General features: G+C 37.5%; 1 protein-coding gene across 1 annotated transcript in view; it reads left to right on the top strand.

The window, feature by feature from the left end:
• Positions 1-15,081, top strand: part of LOC114047119 (multiple epidermal growth factor-like domains protein 9) — a 126,132-nt gene extending 111,051 nt beyond the window's left edge. The window contains exons 4-6 of the mRNA XM_027867860.1: positions 6,909-7,052; positions 9,544-9,813; positions 11,924-15,081. Of these exons, the coding sequence (XP_027723661.1) occupies positions 6,909-7,052; positions 9,544-9,813; positions 11,924-12,375 (866 nt within the window). The 3' untranslated portion in view covers positions 12,376-15,081. The remainder of the gene's footprint in view (positions 1-6,908; positions 7,053-9,543; positions 9,814-11,923) is intronic.
• The last annotated feature ends 400 nt before the right edge of the window (positions 15,082-15,481 follow it).

Genomic DNA, 15,481 nt, shown 5'->3' with positions numbered 1-15,481 from the left:
ATGGTTTTGCTTGTTTGGCTCATATTTGGGGGACTATACTATATGTATGAATAGTATAGGGGTGGGGAGGAGGTGTGTATAATGTGTGTTTGTTGAGATATATCTGTTGCATCAAAATATAGAAAAAAATTTTTTAATTGAAAAAATTCACCTTTTCCTTTTTTGAAAATCAGGATACTTGCTTATCTCCAGTCTTGTCATTCTGCACAATTCTTTAGAGATAACTAATATTAGCTTAGAAGTAATTTCTATAGATTGTTTCATAACCCTAGGATCTAAGTTGTCTGGGCCTGGTGACTTAAAACTCATTGAGATAGCTAGGAGCTTTCTTTTTTTTTTTTTTTTTCCAATTTTTAACCACAATTGTCTCCTCCCTCCTCCCCAATTTATCTTGAGTTTTAACTCCTCACTAATAACTTTTGTTCTATCCCCAGTCTGAAGATAATTCTTTTTGGTAAAAAGCAAAAAAACAAAAGCAAACTAAGAGTTGAGTAGTAAAGCCAAAGGTATTTGGCTTTAGTTATCAGATTCAAAGAGATTTGAAACTGGTTCATCTTGGCTTAATTGGTTTTTCTTTGTTACAAGTTAAGTGTTCAGTCTGGAAGAGGAAAGAAGAGGTATTTACAGAAATTGAGTGTGCTGTAAAAAAGAAAGAGCTTCAAAAAAAATTGTCTGACCACTAGCTGCTTTCAGTATAGCTTAAAAAGGCTTTTTAGTGATTTTTAACAATTCACCACCAACTTCAGCTTATTCTGAGCCATAGTGCTTTTGCATTAAAGCTTCTTAGAGGAACTTGTCGTACTTTTGTTTTAACTTGGCCTTGCTTCCATCTTTTACACATCTTTAATATTGAAGTTGATTTATTAGTTCCCTGACTAAAGGACTAAGACTTGAGTATTTTTAGAGAGCTCCTCCTTTAGTCCTCATCAGATTAATTTCTGTTTATTTCATTAGAATATTGCCCTTGAAAACTTCCCACATCTCTTGGATTAGCTTCCCCTATCAAATTTTAGGCCATAGGATACTATTGCTAAATTTTTTGAAATAGACTCTCAAAATCTAGGGCAAGTGTTACACTATGCCAGCTTTCCCGTGCAGATTCTTGAGTTAACTGGCCTTGAGTTTACTGGCTCTTCTGAAACTTCTGTTTGCTGTTTAATAGAAAATATAGTCTACTATGACATTAATAGCACAAACCTACTTCTAGAGGAATGTTCACATACTTACAATAAACTCATCAAGCTATATTTGTTTGCATATAAAAGAATTCACACAATAATTACTAATTAATAATACATGAGTCACATAGAAATAAAGATAGATGTTTTCCAGGAACTTCTGCTTGTCAAAACTTTGTTAGTGGGGCAGCTAGGTGGCTCAGTGGATAGAGCACCAGCCCTGAAGTCAGGAGGACCTGAGTTCCAATCCAGCCTCAGATCAAACACTTGACACTTACTAGCTGTGTGACCCTGAGCAAGTCACTTAACCCCAATTGCCTAAACAAACAAACTTTGTTAGCAGTTTGAGTTACCCCTAATAATTAGAATCATAGATTTGTTTCAAATGGATCTTAGAAATCATCCCTTCATATTTCAGAGTAGTAAACTGAGATCCATAGAATTGTCTTTGTATCCATTGTACTTTCCATAACCCCATGTTGCACTTCTCTTGCCTGGAGGCATGAATCTTAGTAGCATGTACAACAAGTTGTCTTCTCTTGAACATCTCCAGTAGAAGTAGACTGTGTCTCCCAAGACATTTTTCAATTCTTTGAACATAGGTAAAATTTGCCTCCTTGAAATTCCAGCAGTTGATCCTAGTTTTACTCTCTGGATCAAGCAGAAGAGATCATTCCTTTTCCCTATAATCCTTTGTATATTTTTAAAAAGAAAAGAAAACATGCCTATATATAAGTCTTTCTTCAGTTTTGATTCTTCCTTAATTGATTCTCACTTGTTCTGGTTTCCAGTCCCCTCACTGTCCTGGTTGCCATTTTTAGGGCATGTGTTCCATTTTGCTGATATGCTTCCTAAAACATAACTCCACTGGACACAGTACTCCAGAAGATGTCAGAAGCTTACTTAAAATTGTTAAAACAACATTTCTATGTAAATTAAATTTGTCAGTAATTCATATCAGCCTTCCATTCAATTAGTGAGAATTACTGAGGATTAATTATTCCATTTGGAATTCCTTAAAAACAACAATGCCTTTATTCAAGGAACCAGATTCTCTCCAGACTTGCATCATTCCAGGGTAGTAGATTCAGTTTCCAGGAAGCACATTAACTCTTTCATATCACAAATGGACAATTTTGGGAACTATATCCATTGGCCCATTTATGACTTGAAATGGGTAATATACCTCACTGAACATCCAGACTTATGAGTGAGAAGTAGTATGTTCAGTGGGGAGAACAGAACCAAAGCCTTCTTCTTGTTTGATTTGAAACATGCTTTGTTGCCACACTGGGTGGTTCCTAAAATTTTGATATTCACATTGTTTAAGGGAAAAGAAATTGAATCAGGTTAGCCTTGCTATGCCATTTCCTCTACAGATAATAAGCTACTGTAAATGAAAAAAAATCTATGGATGGAATAGAACTTAGATGAGTGCTCTGGTTCCGGCTATCCTACTGAATTGTGTGTTTTTGAATAATTGACTTTACTTCTCTAAGTCTGTTTCCTTATCTGTAAAGATGAGGGGATTAGACTAGAATCAGGAGTGAAGAACTAGTGGCCTTGAAGCCACATGTGGCCCTCTAGGTCCTCAAGTGAGGCCCTTTGACTGAATCTAAACTTCACAGAACAAATCCATAGAAGTATTTACTTTCTGTTTCATACTATTTAACACATATGAGTGTACTACCTAGCATTAGTCTTTAATTGTTGCATATATTCATGACTGAATTGAAAATATCATAGATGGGCTTTTTACTAAAAAAGTTAAGAAGACCTAAATTCAAATCAGAGTCGGGGAACCTGTGACCTCGAGGTCACATGTGGCCTTCTAGGTCCTTGGGTGCAGCCTTTTGACTGAGTTCAAGTCTTACAGAACAAATCCTTTTATTAAGAGGATTTGTTCTGTGAAGTTTGGATTCAGTCAAAGGGCCACACTTGAAGACCTAGAGGGCCACATGTGGCTTCGAGGTCACTGATTCCCCACCCCCCGTAGATGATCTCTAGGGTCCCTTATAACGCTAACATTTGGTGATCAACATAAGGGAAGATTATAAATTCCACCATATTTTCAACAATGAAGTTGCAAAATTCCTGAATGTCTCTTCTGGAAAATTGATTGTCATGCAGCCAGAAAAATTTTACTTCAAATATGAATGAAAAATCAAGGTTTTAGACACTGAGAAACCTACTGAAGGAGCTACCATCAGAGACCATGTGGTGAAGCACGCTGTGCTGTTAGTTGATTATTGAACAATTTCCAATAATGCCAAGAGATATGCTAAATGTTCTCTGATGATAGTCTATTATACTGCGAACTTCAGTTTTGACTATAGAGTTGCCACTCAGGACTAGAGGAACAAGGTCTTGGAAGTTGCCATGGACTTGATTGAAGGCAAAAGGAAAAGGGACAGCAGAAGAAGAAATGGATAGATACTGTCATAGAAGCTGTGAACACGAGCTTAGACAGACTTCAGAAGATAGTGGGGGATGAAAGGGTCAGGCATGCTATGGTGCATGGAGTTACAGTCAGATGCTACTGAACAATAACAACAACAACAAACAAAAAACTTCCCTGAGTACACATTTGCCATTACTGATGAGGATGACTACCCCTCTGAAATGAAGGACTTGGGACCTAGCAACAGCAGTGAAGATGTCAACTAGCTATCCCAGCAGAAGGTACCAAAAAGTATGCCATAGAACCAGAGGAATTTGATTCTGATATACTCCGAGACTTTGTTTTAGCATTCAAAAAAGGAAAACTAAAGGCAATCATCAAATCCCAACCTGTGCCCCAAAACAATAAAGAACCTGAAATTATTGTAGTAGGTAAGACTTTTTACTCCTTTGTGATGGACCCCAAGTTAGACATTCTCATAGAGTTCTATGCCCCATGGTGTGAATACTGAACTGGGGAAGAAATATAAGCATCAGAAAAACCTGATAATAGTGATGATGGTTGCCACCGCCAATGATGTGACCAACAACCTCTACAAAGTGGAAGGTTTTCCTACCATTTACTTTGCCCTTCATATGGACAGAAATAATCCTATTAAATTTGACAAATGAGAAGAGAGATTTGGAACACTTGAGTGCATTTATGGAAGATCACAGCATAAAACTGAGCAGGACCAAAGCAGAGCTTTAAAGACCAAAAGGAGGAAGGGAAGCACTGTAGTTTTCCAGTGAAAGGGGCAGAATGGGGAACCAAATGAGGCTTATGGGCCAAGGTGGGGGGTTGGGTTGTTAAAGCAGTTGCAATATTTGATTTTTTTCTTTTTGTATTTCACATTGTGTTACATAGAAACCATGGGTTTTAAGTTCTGATGTTGTCACTTCACTATGTTGCATATGCAAGCATCCAGGACATATTTTTTATGGAGTTCTAATTGCAAGGTAGGGATAATGCAAACAAAACAGCAATATGATGCTGTTTGTTCTGGAAACTCTTCATAATGTTTTGAAATAAATGATTTTATTGAATAAAATGCACTGTGGTATTTGCAAATATTCTGGGCCCACATACAAATTAATAGCAAGTTAGCACATAAACAAAACAACTTTCATAATTTTAAGCCTAATTGGATTCCACATGCCATTCAGGCCAAACATTTATTATGGCACAATATGTATTTTTAATATCAAATGTGGCTCTCCTGCCAATTGACTACTAAAGGACTAGACCATTAATGAATACCTGAGTTGCTTAAATACTTCTTCCCTCCCTCACCAAGGAAATTTTATTACAATCACAATGTAATATAAATAGAAAGAGCTCTGGACTTGGAATCAGAAGGTTCAAGTCCAATCTCTGACATATCTGAACTGGGTGACTCAGAATCTCCATTTTCTTATGCATAAAATAAAGAAAATACATGACCAGTACTAGGATTATTGTGAATAATACATAAGTAGTTTCATAAACCTTAAAGAACTACAGAAATGAGAGGAATTATTTCCTTAAGGCCTTCTTGATTGTGAGTCCTGATGTAGTAGATACTGCATTGGATTAGGAATTGGGATATCTGGATTTTAATTCTGGCATCACTAGCTAATGGTGTAAATTTGAGTGGACTCTATCCCCTCTCCTATTCTCAGTTTCCCCTCCATCAAAATGAAGATGAGGATGGGATTGGACTATGTAATCAATAAGGTCACTTTCAGGCTTAATACTCTTTGGATTGTCTTTGAAGGGCTGCCAGCTTGCCTTTCTCTAGACAGGGCTGGGCAAGGTATGCCAAAATGATTGGGATGTCATAGAAACCTCTCCCAATGGCCCATTGTTTGAGCATTAGCATTTGGGTTTTGACAGATCAGGACTTATAGCCCAGCAGCTTATCTTGAATGCATTTTCATAAAACCATATCCCTGCATATTTTTAAATGGGGAAGGGGAATTCGAAGATGGGAAGAGGATAGTTCAGTCAATCTTCAGAAGAAAAGCCCCTCCCCCAAAAAGAGCCTCCTCAGAGTTTATAACTATGACTTTGATCACCTCTCTCACCTGACTTATCTTGCTCCACCCCCCATCCATCCCACATATACCAGACTGTTATTGAAAAGAAATAATCTATGCAGTGTAATGTACTCTGTTTATTCAGAGAACAGAAAAATTTGAAAGCTAGAATTAAGTTTTAGAACTAAAATCTAAAGTTGATCAGCAGACATTTTCGGTTGTTTAGAGACTGTATAGTAGATGTCATTCTTACAGTTAGGAAGGCCTAGATTCGAGTTCTGCCCTTGACACAGGCTTTGTACCCTGGGTAAGTAATTTAACTTCTCAATGCCCCATGCCAACTACAACTATAAATTTCAGATGAGTTGCCAGTCTGCATTTGTGGGGAGAGAGTCCACATCAGAAGTTGAGCCCACATCAGTGATATCTGAGGTCTAGATTCCTCCACACCAAAACAGATCTCCAGAAGCAAACAAACTCCTATTGGACTGAATATAGTCTTTACTTCTCCTCTTAATCTAGCTCAAATATAACCTGAGAGTGATTTACAATTGGTGTTACTTTTCAGTATATTCCTATATATGTATATCTCTTTCCTTTCAGAAATATTTAATTTTACTAGTATATTTACATAGTAAACTATAATATTTAGGGAGAAACAGATTTTTAAGGCTAGCACTAGAACTCAGTCAAGTTCAGCTAATCTTTATTAGTATATAAGTATACATTCTTTAAAACATGTACAAGAAAAAGTTCATGGTTCTATCTCCTGCCTCTGCACTATTGCCCAGGCTGTCAAGCATGCCTATATGTTCTCCCTTCTCACTGCCTGACACCTCCTCCTAAAGTCCTTTCCTGATCGCTTCGGTTTTGTCAGTGTTTTCCCACCCCTGGAATTACTTTGTATTTATTTATCACCTCTGATCCCATGATCCTATCATGTGCGTACATGCTCTATCACCTTATCCCCATCATAGTAGAAGGTAAGGTACTTAAGAATAGGGATTATTTAGCTTTGGCACAGTGGATAGAACCCCGGTCTACAGTAAAGAAGACCTGAATTCAATTCTGGCCTTAGACACTTATAATTATGTAACCCAAATGCTTTATAAAAGTTCCTATTCTCTTCCCATTCCCATGACATAGCATAGCATTGGCATTTAGTAGGCACTTATTATAAATGCTTGTCAAATTGAATTACTAAGTTTTACCTTGAGTAAAACAAACAAGAGCCCCCTGCACCTCTAAATATTTTTAAATAATTTCTTTCAGGTACCTGTTTGAACTGCCAAGGAAACAGCAAAGGAAACCACTGTGAAGGATGCAAAGATGGTTTCTATAAGAGTCCCACTGCCTTGCATAAATGTCTTCGGTGCCCTTGCTCAGCAGTGACATCTACTGGCATCTGTTTCATACGTAAGGCTTTTCCATAAACCTACATTCTAGACAAGTTTTAACATTTACAGTAGTTAACATTTGTAGTAGAAACCATTTGCTGAAGTACTGTACTCTAGGTACTGCTGGTGGGAAAGAAAAATTAGATTAATTAGACAGAGTCATTGATGTTAAGGAATTTGCCCCCGCAATACTTTACAAGGTCATTGTGAATATCAAGTAAGATAGTGTATGTACAGTATTTTCAAAGCTCTATACAAGTGTAAGGTGGTCTCATAAGAAAGTAAACAGCCTCCATGGTTTTGCTGCCTCCTAGTTTTGCAACAACAGTAACAGAGGCATGGCTTCCAGGAATAAGGAGATGATAAGACCACTGTACTCCTGATCATATCATACCTGGAATAAGCGGGATAAACTAGATAATCTAGGAAGCACCTTCCAGCTCCATCCTTCTGTTTTGTAAGATCACAGGGTCACAGGGAGTTGGAAGAGGCCTTCGAGATCATCTAGTCCAATCCTTTTAGTGTACACATAAGAAAATCGCAGGCCAGATATTGTGATATACCCAACTTACAAAACTGTCTAGTTTGACTATTAAATGGTGAATTAAACTCCTTTATTGGCCCAGATGAAAACTGGCCTTGTACAGGGGAAAGAGTGCTGAGTTTGGACCCAGAGCTCTTGTACTGAGTCTGGCTTTTCCTCTTCTGCCTATGTAACCAATCGCTTTACTGTTGTAATTTCTTCAACTGCCAAATAAGGGGAATAGAGTAGATAGCCCTTAAGGTGTCCACTTCTAACTCTAAAATACCATGAACAAATTCAGAAATCAAAATTAATACAGATATGGAATAGATAGGCACAATTTCATATGATCATTAACTTGCCATAACAGGATGATTTTATCCAGACAAGTATTTATTTAGGTGGTATTCTCACTGCTATGGGTAATATCATTAATCCTATAAAATGGCTAATGGTTCCTGTGTCAGAGCTCTGCCTTGGAAGCATTTCTCTGCCCTGAATGAAATTTTAGTCTGATAACTTGCTATATCCTTCCTAATTTCTTTATTATGCCAAAGTAAACTATTGAAGTCTATCCCAGTTATTTAACACGAATTCACATACACAGTCAGTTACTTTGAAGTTTTGAAACTTTTATCATATTACCTAGTAGGAACAGGCAGCTTGCCAAATATTATTCAATATAATCTGCCTCTGCAGATGGTTTATGGAACCAATCACTACTCTGTCAACTATTGTTAAAGCCCTACTTTATTATATCTATTAGGACTAAAAATTAATTAGGTACCTCTGATATGTTGCTATTATTCAGACTCTCTTTCTGAGCATATTTCATTCCTTTCCTGCTGAAATAGATAACCCAGATTTCTCCCTCATATTCCTTGGAAGCCAAGTAGCTGGTAGAATAATTAAATCCTAAAATATTTGAGTTGGAAGGGACCTTGCAGCATAGAAAGTTTGGAATATAAGGGGCTTCAGAATCTAGAATGTAGTAAGGTGTCAGAGTGTTTGTGTCATTGCTTAGCACATAGTAAGTGCTTAATAAATGCTTTTTGGCTGAATGGATAGGTCCTATAGAAAGCACCTAGTACTGTTCCCTCATTTGTCAACAATGGCGGCCAAAAAAGCTAATGCAGTCTTAGACAACAGTAATAGAAGCATGGCTTCCAGGAATATGGAGATGATAATACCACTGTACTCCTGGTCATATCACACCAGAAGTATTGTGATCAGTACTGAGTACCATAGTTTAAGAAGAACATTGATAAGCTAGAAAGTGTGCAGAGTTGTCCAATCCAAATAGCGAAGGGCCTTGAGTCTATGTCATAAGATCAGTTGAAGAAACTGGATACATTTAGCCTGAAAAAAAAAAGATATAAGGGAGTAGGGGGGTGGGTAGGGGTGGGATTAAAATTATCTTCAAAAATGTGAGAGAATCATGAAGAAAAAAGATTAGATTTATTTCATTTGGCCCCAGAGGGAAGAACCAAGAACAGTGGGTAGAAGTTGCAAAGAGGTAAATTTAGGTTGATATCAAGGACTTCCTAACAATTAGAGAGGTCCAAAGTGAAGTGGGCTGCCCCTTGGAGGGGCCCTCTTTGCCCTCCTTAGCACCTCACAGAGGCTTAATGACTACTTGTCAGATATATGATAACAGGGCCTCCATTGGGGTATGCGATGGACAGATAAGCTGCTGAGGTCCTTTTCAACTTTCAAACTCTGTGATTCTGTGAAGTTGAAACCCAAAGAAGGGGGCTGAATTACCTAAAGTCACATACAAATTACTGGCAGAACTGTTCTAGAATTCAAATGTATTATAATTAATACTGATTTCATTAATTTCACACTGTATATCTCTTGGTATTGGGTTGTAGGAAGTAGGATTAGAATTGGTCAAAACCAAAACAAAACATATTTCAGGATTAGAATTTTTTTGTTATTTTTTAGGCCTACATTTTAAAACATGTTGATATTTTGTCTCTTTTAGATTCAGGGGAGTTGGTGCCTAGATGTGATCGCTGCAGAGAGGGTTACACAGGTCTAAACTGTAATGCCTGTGAAAATGGCTATTACAACTCTGACAGCATCTGTTTAAAGTGTGAGTGTGGTGGCCATGTGGACTCTATTAAAACTCCGAAGATCTGCAAGCCAGAGAGCGGTGAATGCATTGACTGCCTCCACAATACCACTGGCTTTCACTGTGAGAACTGCTGGGAAGGTTATGTTAGAGACCTCAAAGGAAACTGTATCAAGAAAGGTAAACCCTCAGCTAAGAGTATAAATTCTAAGTCTCCTAGCAACACCTTCAGGAAGAGCCCACTCATCCTTGTTCACCGTAAAATCAACCATAGTTTCTCTTTAGCCCCAACAACACTCTTCCCCATTTCTACCACCACTGTCCCTTCCCACTTCCTCCCCTCCATTCAAGCAATGCTTCTGCAAGATTTTATATCTATAGATTTGATGTTTGAATATCCTATATACATATGGCCATCATTTGGAGAGTAGTGTGGGAGATAAAAATAAAAAGATTAGACCTCAGAGAGTCTCTAGCAAATTCAATTGCTATGACTTTCCTCAAAAGCAAGAGGAAATCCTAAAATGAGTGCATCTTTGACTGCTGTTTCCAAGTAGCGAAAATTTTGTTTCCATTTACTTAATGCTTATCTGAGCACTGGCAGCAGCAAAATGAACTGTTCATATCTCTATGTTCATGGATTCCAAAAGTGGATTTTGTCATATAATTTCTCAGGGAAATTTCCCTTCTTTCTAATTTGCTTGCACCCCTCCTAAACCTCCATTATAAACTCAGGAAAATTGAGTTTTGCTTTGGTACTTAGGCTGTCATTGTGTGGTTTTCACACCCTTCCGTTTGGCCTGTTTTGTTTCCATATTAATAATTAAGATATCTGCTTATTCTTCTTATCTTTTGTTCTCTATATTTTCACACTGCATCTAGCAATCTCATCTAAGTTCATTCCAAGTAGGACTATAGTTTGATAGTTAGAACACTTCACGGACAGCCTACAGTCTTTTCCAGGAGCTGTCTTTGAATTCTTCTTGTTATTATCACCATTAGTTTTTATCATAATAATTAAAATAATGGTCTCCCGTATTTGTGTAACAATTTAGCAAGCAGTTGCTCATGACAGCCTTATACAGATAAGAAAACTGAGAGTCAAAGAATTAAAGTTATTTAATGCAAGTAATTATTATCCCCACTTTATGGAAAAGGAAACTGAGATTTAAGTCAACTTAGATGACTTGTTCTAGGCAACATGGCTAGTAAGTGGGACTGCTGTAATCCAAACCCTAGTTGTTATGGCTTCAAGTCCAGTTTTCTACTACACTGTACTATTTTCCTAGCTGGAGAGATGGGAGAATATGACGCATTTTGCTATTCAAAATAAGTTATCGTGTAACAAAAGCTTTTTTTTTTGCATGTAGAAAATAAAAAGTCACCACAGATTTAGATAAATTGATGGATGGTATATAGTAGCTTGAGAATGTCAGGATGCTCAAGGTATTATTAGATTAATAACCTACATTTATATAGTTTGATTATAAAATACTTTCACTTCTAATATCTCATTTGATTTTTGTAACAAGTCTCTGAGGTAAATAGTACAAATATTATTATCTCCATTTCATAGAAGAGGATACTGAGGCCCAAAGAACTGAGATGACATTCATTGCTAGGTTATATAGTTAATAAGTGGCAAATCTGAGACTTAAATCCAATTCTACTATGCTCTACTGCCTTTGTGAAAAGCCTCAAGGTATGTTAGCATTACCTGAGTTCAAGTGCTTACCATGGAATTCCATATAGATACATCCTCTTTACCTACCTTAACATAGGCTTTAGGTCTCAGTAATGACATATTCACTGACTTGGAAGAATTTATACTAATCCACCAAAGAGGATCTTGAAAGATACTTACTATGGAATTCTCCTGAAGATTTTAAGGTGGCTATATCTATGCACTAGATGCCAGTCATGTATGTAACACTCATCATCCTAGGTTTTGAGGCCCTAGTCCTTATCAAGATGCTTATTTTTTAAAATAGTACTTTCCTTTTTAATGTTAGTTCATTGATAAGAACACTTTTGTGCTGAAAGAGCAGTAGACTGGGAATCATGATACCTAGGGTGGAATTCTAGCAGTGCAATATTGGTCTAGTTATTTAACCTCTCTGACTCTCAGTTTCCTCATTTACTAAACAAAATGCCCTCCAAGGTCTCTTCCAGATCTGCTAATCTATATCTTGATGTTCTTTGTTCTAAGATCTCTTGTAGAGATCTTTTATAGTCTTCTCCAAAGCTAGATAATTCTGTTTTATTGCTCATTTTCTGTCTTTATTTTCAGAAATTGTTGTTACTACGACTGAAGGGTCTACCACTTTGGTTTCTAATGCCACTTTGTCTACATCACCACCCACTACGGTTGCAAATAGTACATTTACCCCCACCACTCTGCAGCCTATCTTTTCAATAGGATCTTCTGAAAATAGCACCTCAGCATTAGCTGATGTGTCATGGACTCAATTCAACATCATCATTTTGACAGTCATCATCATTGTGGTGGTTCTGCTCATGGGATTTGTGGGGGCTGTGTACACATACAGGGAGTATCAAAACCGAAAACTCAATGCCCCCTTTTGGACCATTGAACTGAAAGAAGACAACATCAGCTTCAGCAGTTACCATGACAGCATCCCCAATGCTGACGTGTCTGGCTTATTGGAAGACGATGGCAATGAGGTGGCTCCCAATGGACAGCTAACGCTCACGACTCCCATGCATAACTATAAAGCTTAAGACCTGAACAGAGTGAACCAAATTCCTCTAGTGTTGCTAAAGTTACAGTGCTTATTAAGAGGAGCAGCAGCAGCAATGGTGCCCAGGGGCAGAGCCTGGCCTTGCTTGCTAAAAAAGCAAAGGTGTGTAGTGCATCCCAAAATTTCAGGTAAAAATTTGTAATGCCTTCAGCCTGACATCCTTCATTTCCCCAAGAAGATCCCTACAATTCATTGTTGTTAAGGACTTGAAGCAAAATATATTTTTGTACCCAGCCATGCAGGAGTGTGTAGCAAGACCAAATTCTGTAGTGAATCTCGTATCCAACTTCCTGAGAAGCTCCTGGGGAAGCCAGTGTCCACCAAGCAGTCTGCCACAGGATGACTGATATTTGTTTAGGAGGAAAAGGACTGTCGGAAGTCTTCATATACATTCCTAATACACATTTCTTTTCAAGGTGGGGCAGGGATGGATCTCCATTTTACTCTTCTGAGAGATTTCAATGAGAAAAAACTGATGAGCCACAAGCATTGCAATAAGCAGTTCTCTATTGTTTCTGGAATTGGGGACAAATGAATCCTAAAGAGATTCTTGGAAAGTTGCTCCTTACTGAATTATCACTTAGTGATACAGTAAAGTGCAGGGCAAGATTCTTGGGCTAGAAGAGAGAATGAAGCAGTATCCACGATGAGGAAGCCGATGGTCCCCCTCAGGGTCTCAGTTTGTTATCACTGCCCCAGCCTCCTAGAAACAATGTGTATATAGATAATGTAGCATATCTTATCAACATTGCATTTGTAACTATTTGTAAAAAAAAAAATCATGTCATATTTTATCATCTAGAATTTATTTGTACAGCAGAAGTTAGTGGCATTGTAAAAAAGAAAATACAAGAATTGGTTAAAATACTGTAAAATAGATGGCAATATTGCTGGAGCTGGGACTCTGGTGAATATCGATCATTTTAAGTTCCTCTATGGACATCATGGGCAATTTTTAAGAGATTGAGTATTCTTTTCTATTATCTTCTCACCCTTTAGTCCCTCCTTCCTGCAATTCAGCCTTAGAATTACCCACCTTTTGACTTAAAAAGGATGTGAATAGTTAAATATAGTGGAGAAATAAGGTTCAGTAGATTTTGAAGTCAAGGGCTACCTTGGATTGCAAAATCTGGTCACTTCTCACTTAATGAGATACTATCTCAGTCTTCATAAGCATCTAATTTTACATCATGTAGATGAATGTAAAATGGTAGTTGATAAATAAATTTCATTTTGCTAGTAGTCTCCTGGATGCAAATGGTAGTCTTCCAAAGGAAATGGGGGAATCCTCATTTCAAAAGAAATGAAGGGTTATTGTCATATCACCAGGGGCCTCTACTCTTCTTGTCTATAAAATGTCTACATTTTAATTCTCCCCCCTCAAAAAAAATGTTCTCACTCAAATGTTGGTCCACTGTGCCAATTTTGATCTGCTTATTATGGCAATAACAAGCTGTCCAATTTGCATAGGCTCTTTACTTCTCTTGCTGCATAGCGGGGGGTTAGGAGACTGGGCCTGGAGGGATATAAAGTGCTCACTAACTACAACATATACTGATCCATCCCTTCTTCACACACCATTCCAAGAGTGACTATATGTATAAAGTAACAATGCAGCGAGATGTCCAAGCACCGTCCCCACTTAAAGATATGATGTATGCTTGGAAACCAGGTCTCAAAGCATATTACAAAAAAGTAAAGTCTTGACTGCACAGCAGCCATTTGGACACAGGTTAAAACCATCAATCAAGCTGATTTTTTAAAAGAAATATTGAGAGGTAAAGGAAGCAGCAGCAGGGTATATAGGAAAAGGTCCTGGACTAAGAGTTGGCAGACCTGCATTCTGGTTCCTGCTCTATTGATAATTAGCTGTATGACTTAGCTAAATCACTAAACATCTATGAACCTGAATTTCCTTATCTACGTAGAGAAGACAATTCAGCTATATAATCTCTAAGGTCCCTTCTAGGTATAGAATTCTGTGATTCTGAGTACTGATATCAATAAGCAATATGGAATGAGCAGTATGTCGAAAGAGGAATTCAAGTGGACTTTTTTCTCTAGATGAGATCATAGTCAAAGGCTAGTTCAAGTCTAGCACTAAGATACCACTCTATAGAAGGTCTTCCAGGTCAGTCCCTTGATTTTGCTGGTGTTTTAGTTGATACCTAGTCTACTTACTGCTTGTGGCCTAATAGCAGTTGCTTGGGGGGAGAACGGATGGTCAATTTCTACGTTCAGTCATGGCCACCAGAAATAGGGGGAAATTTCACAGACAGGTGAAGTCATCTGTAAGGATTTTCCATTGTTTTAGAGGAACACACCATTGATGAGCTCCAGTCCATAGTTGGACTCCACTGAAACTGATGTTGATTCTATTTATGAAACTAATAAGATGTCCACCTTGCCAGCTTATGTTCTTTTAAAACAAAACAGACACAGGAGGAATTCAGTGTTTGTGAATAGAATTAAGTTACTTAGGAAATAAAGTGAATTTTAAGCTTCTAAAAGTTTGATCCAGGCAGTCAGGTCTTTTATCCACATGTGGATATTAGAATAGAGCCCTTAAAAAAGGAATGGTAAACAACTGAAAGTGCTTATCAGCTACTACTCCCATTCTCCCCTGCACACATACCACCCTGTGTATGTAACTCCAGCCAATAAAATGTCTTTTAATGTTTTAGTATCCCCTAGCTTTGCTTTTAGAAATGATTCTTTATTGTAATAATCACTTAAAATCTGAGCCACTACTTGCAATAGTATGCAAAAGAAATCAAATCAATTTTTGAAGTTAGAAGCCCTGGAGTTTATAATTTTACAAACTAACAAATGAATATGACTTCTCTACACATCATCAACTCCTATAAGGGAAAAGGTCTTCATAAACTATAGGATGGTGAACATGATTTGGAAAACCCAATGGTTGGAAGAATCCAGGTGTTAGAAATCTTTACAATTAGTGTATCACTAAATAAGACAAAACTACCTTATGTGAATTTGATTGGGAAAAAAAGCAGATGCTGATTGCTACCAGGTGATGATGTTATCGCTGCCACCTCTATCATCATTTCAGGAAGTAGATTCCC

The sequence above is a fragment of the Vombatus ursinus genome, unplaced genomic scaffold, assembly GCF_900497805.2.
Source record: "Vombatus ursinus unplaced genomic scaffold, bare-nosed wombat genome assembly UNPS02014786.1, whole genome shotgun sequence".
NCBI classification, from domain to species: Eukaryota; Metazoa; Chordata; class Mammalia; order Diprotodontia; family Vombatidae; genus Vombatus; species Vombatus ursinus.
This window is presented reverse-complemented; position numbering and strand designations above follow the sequence as displayed.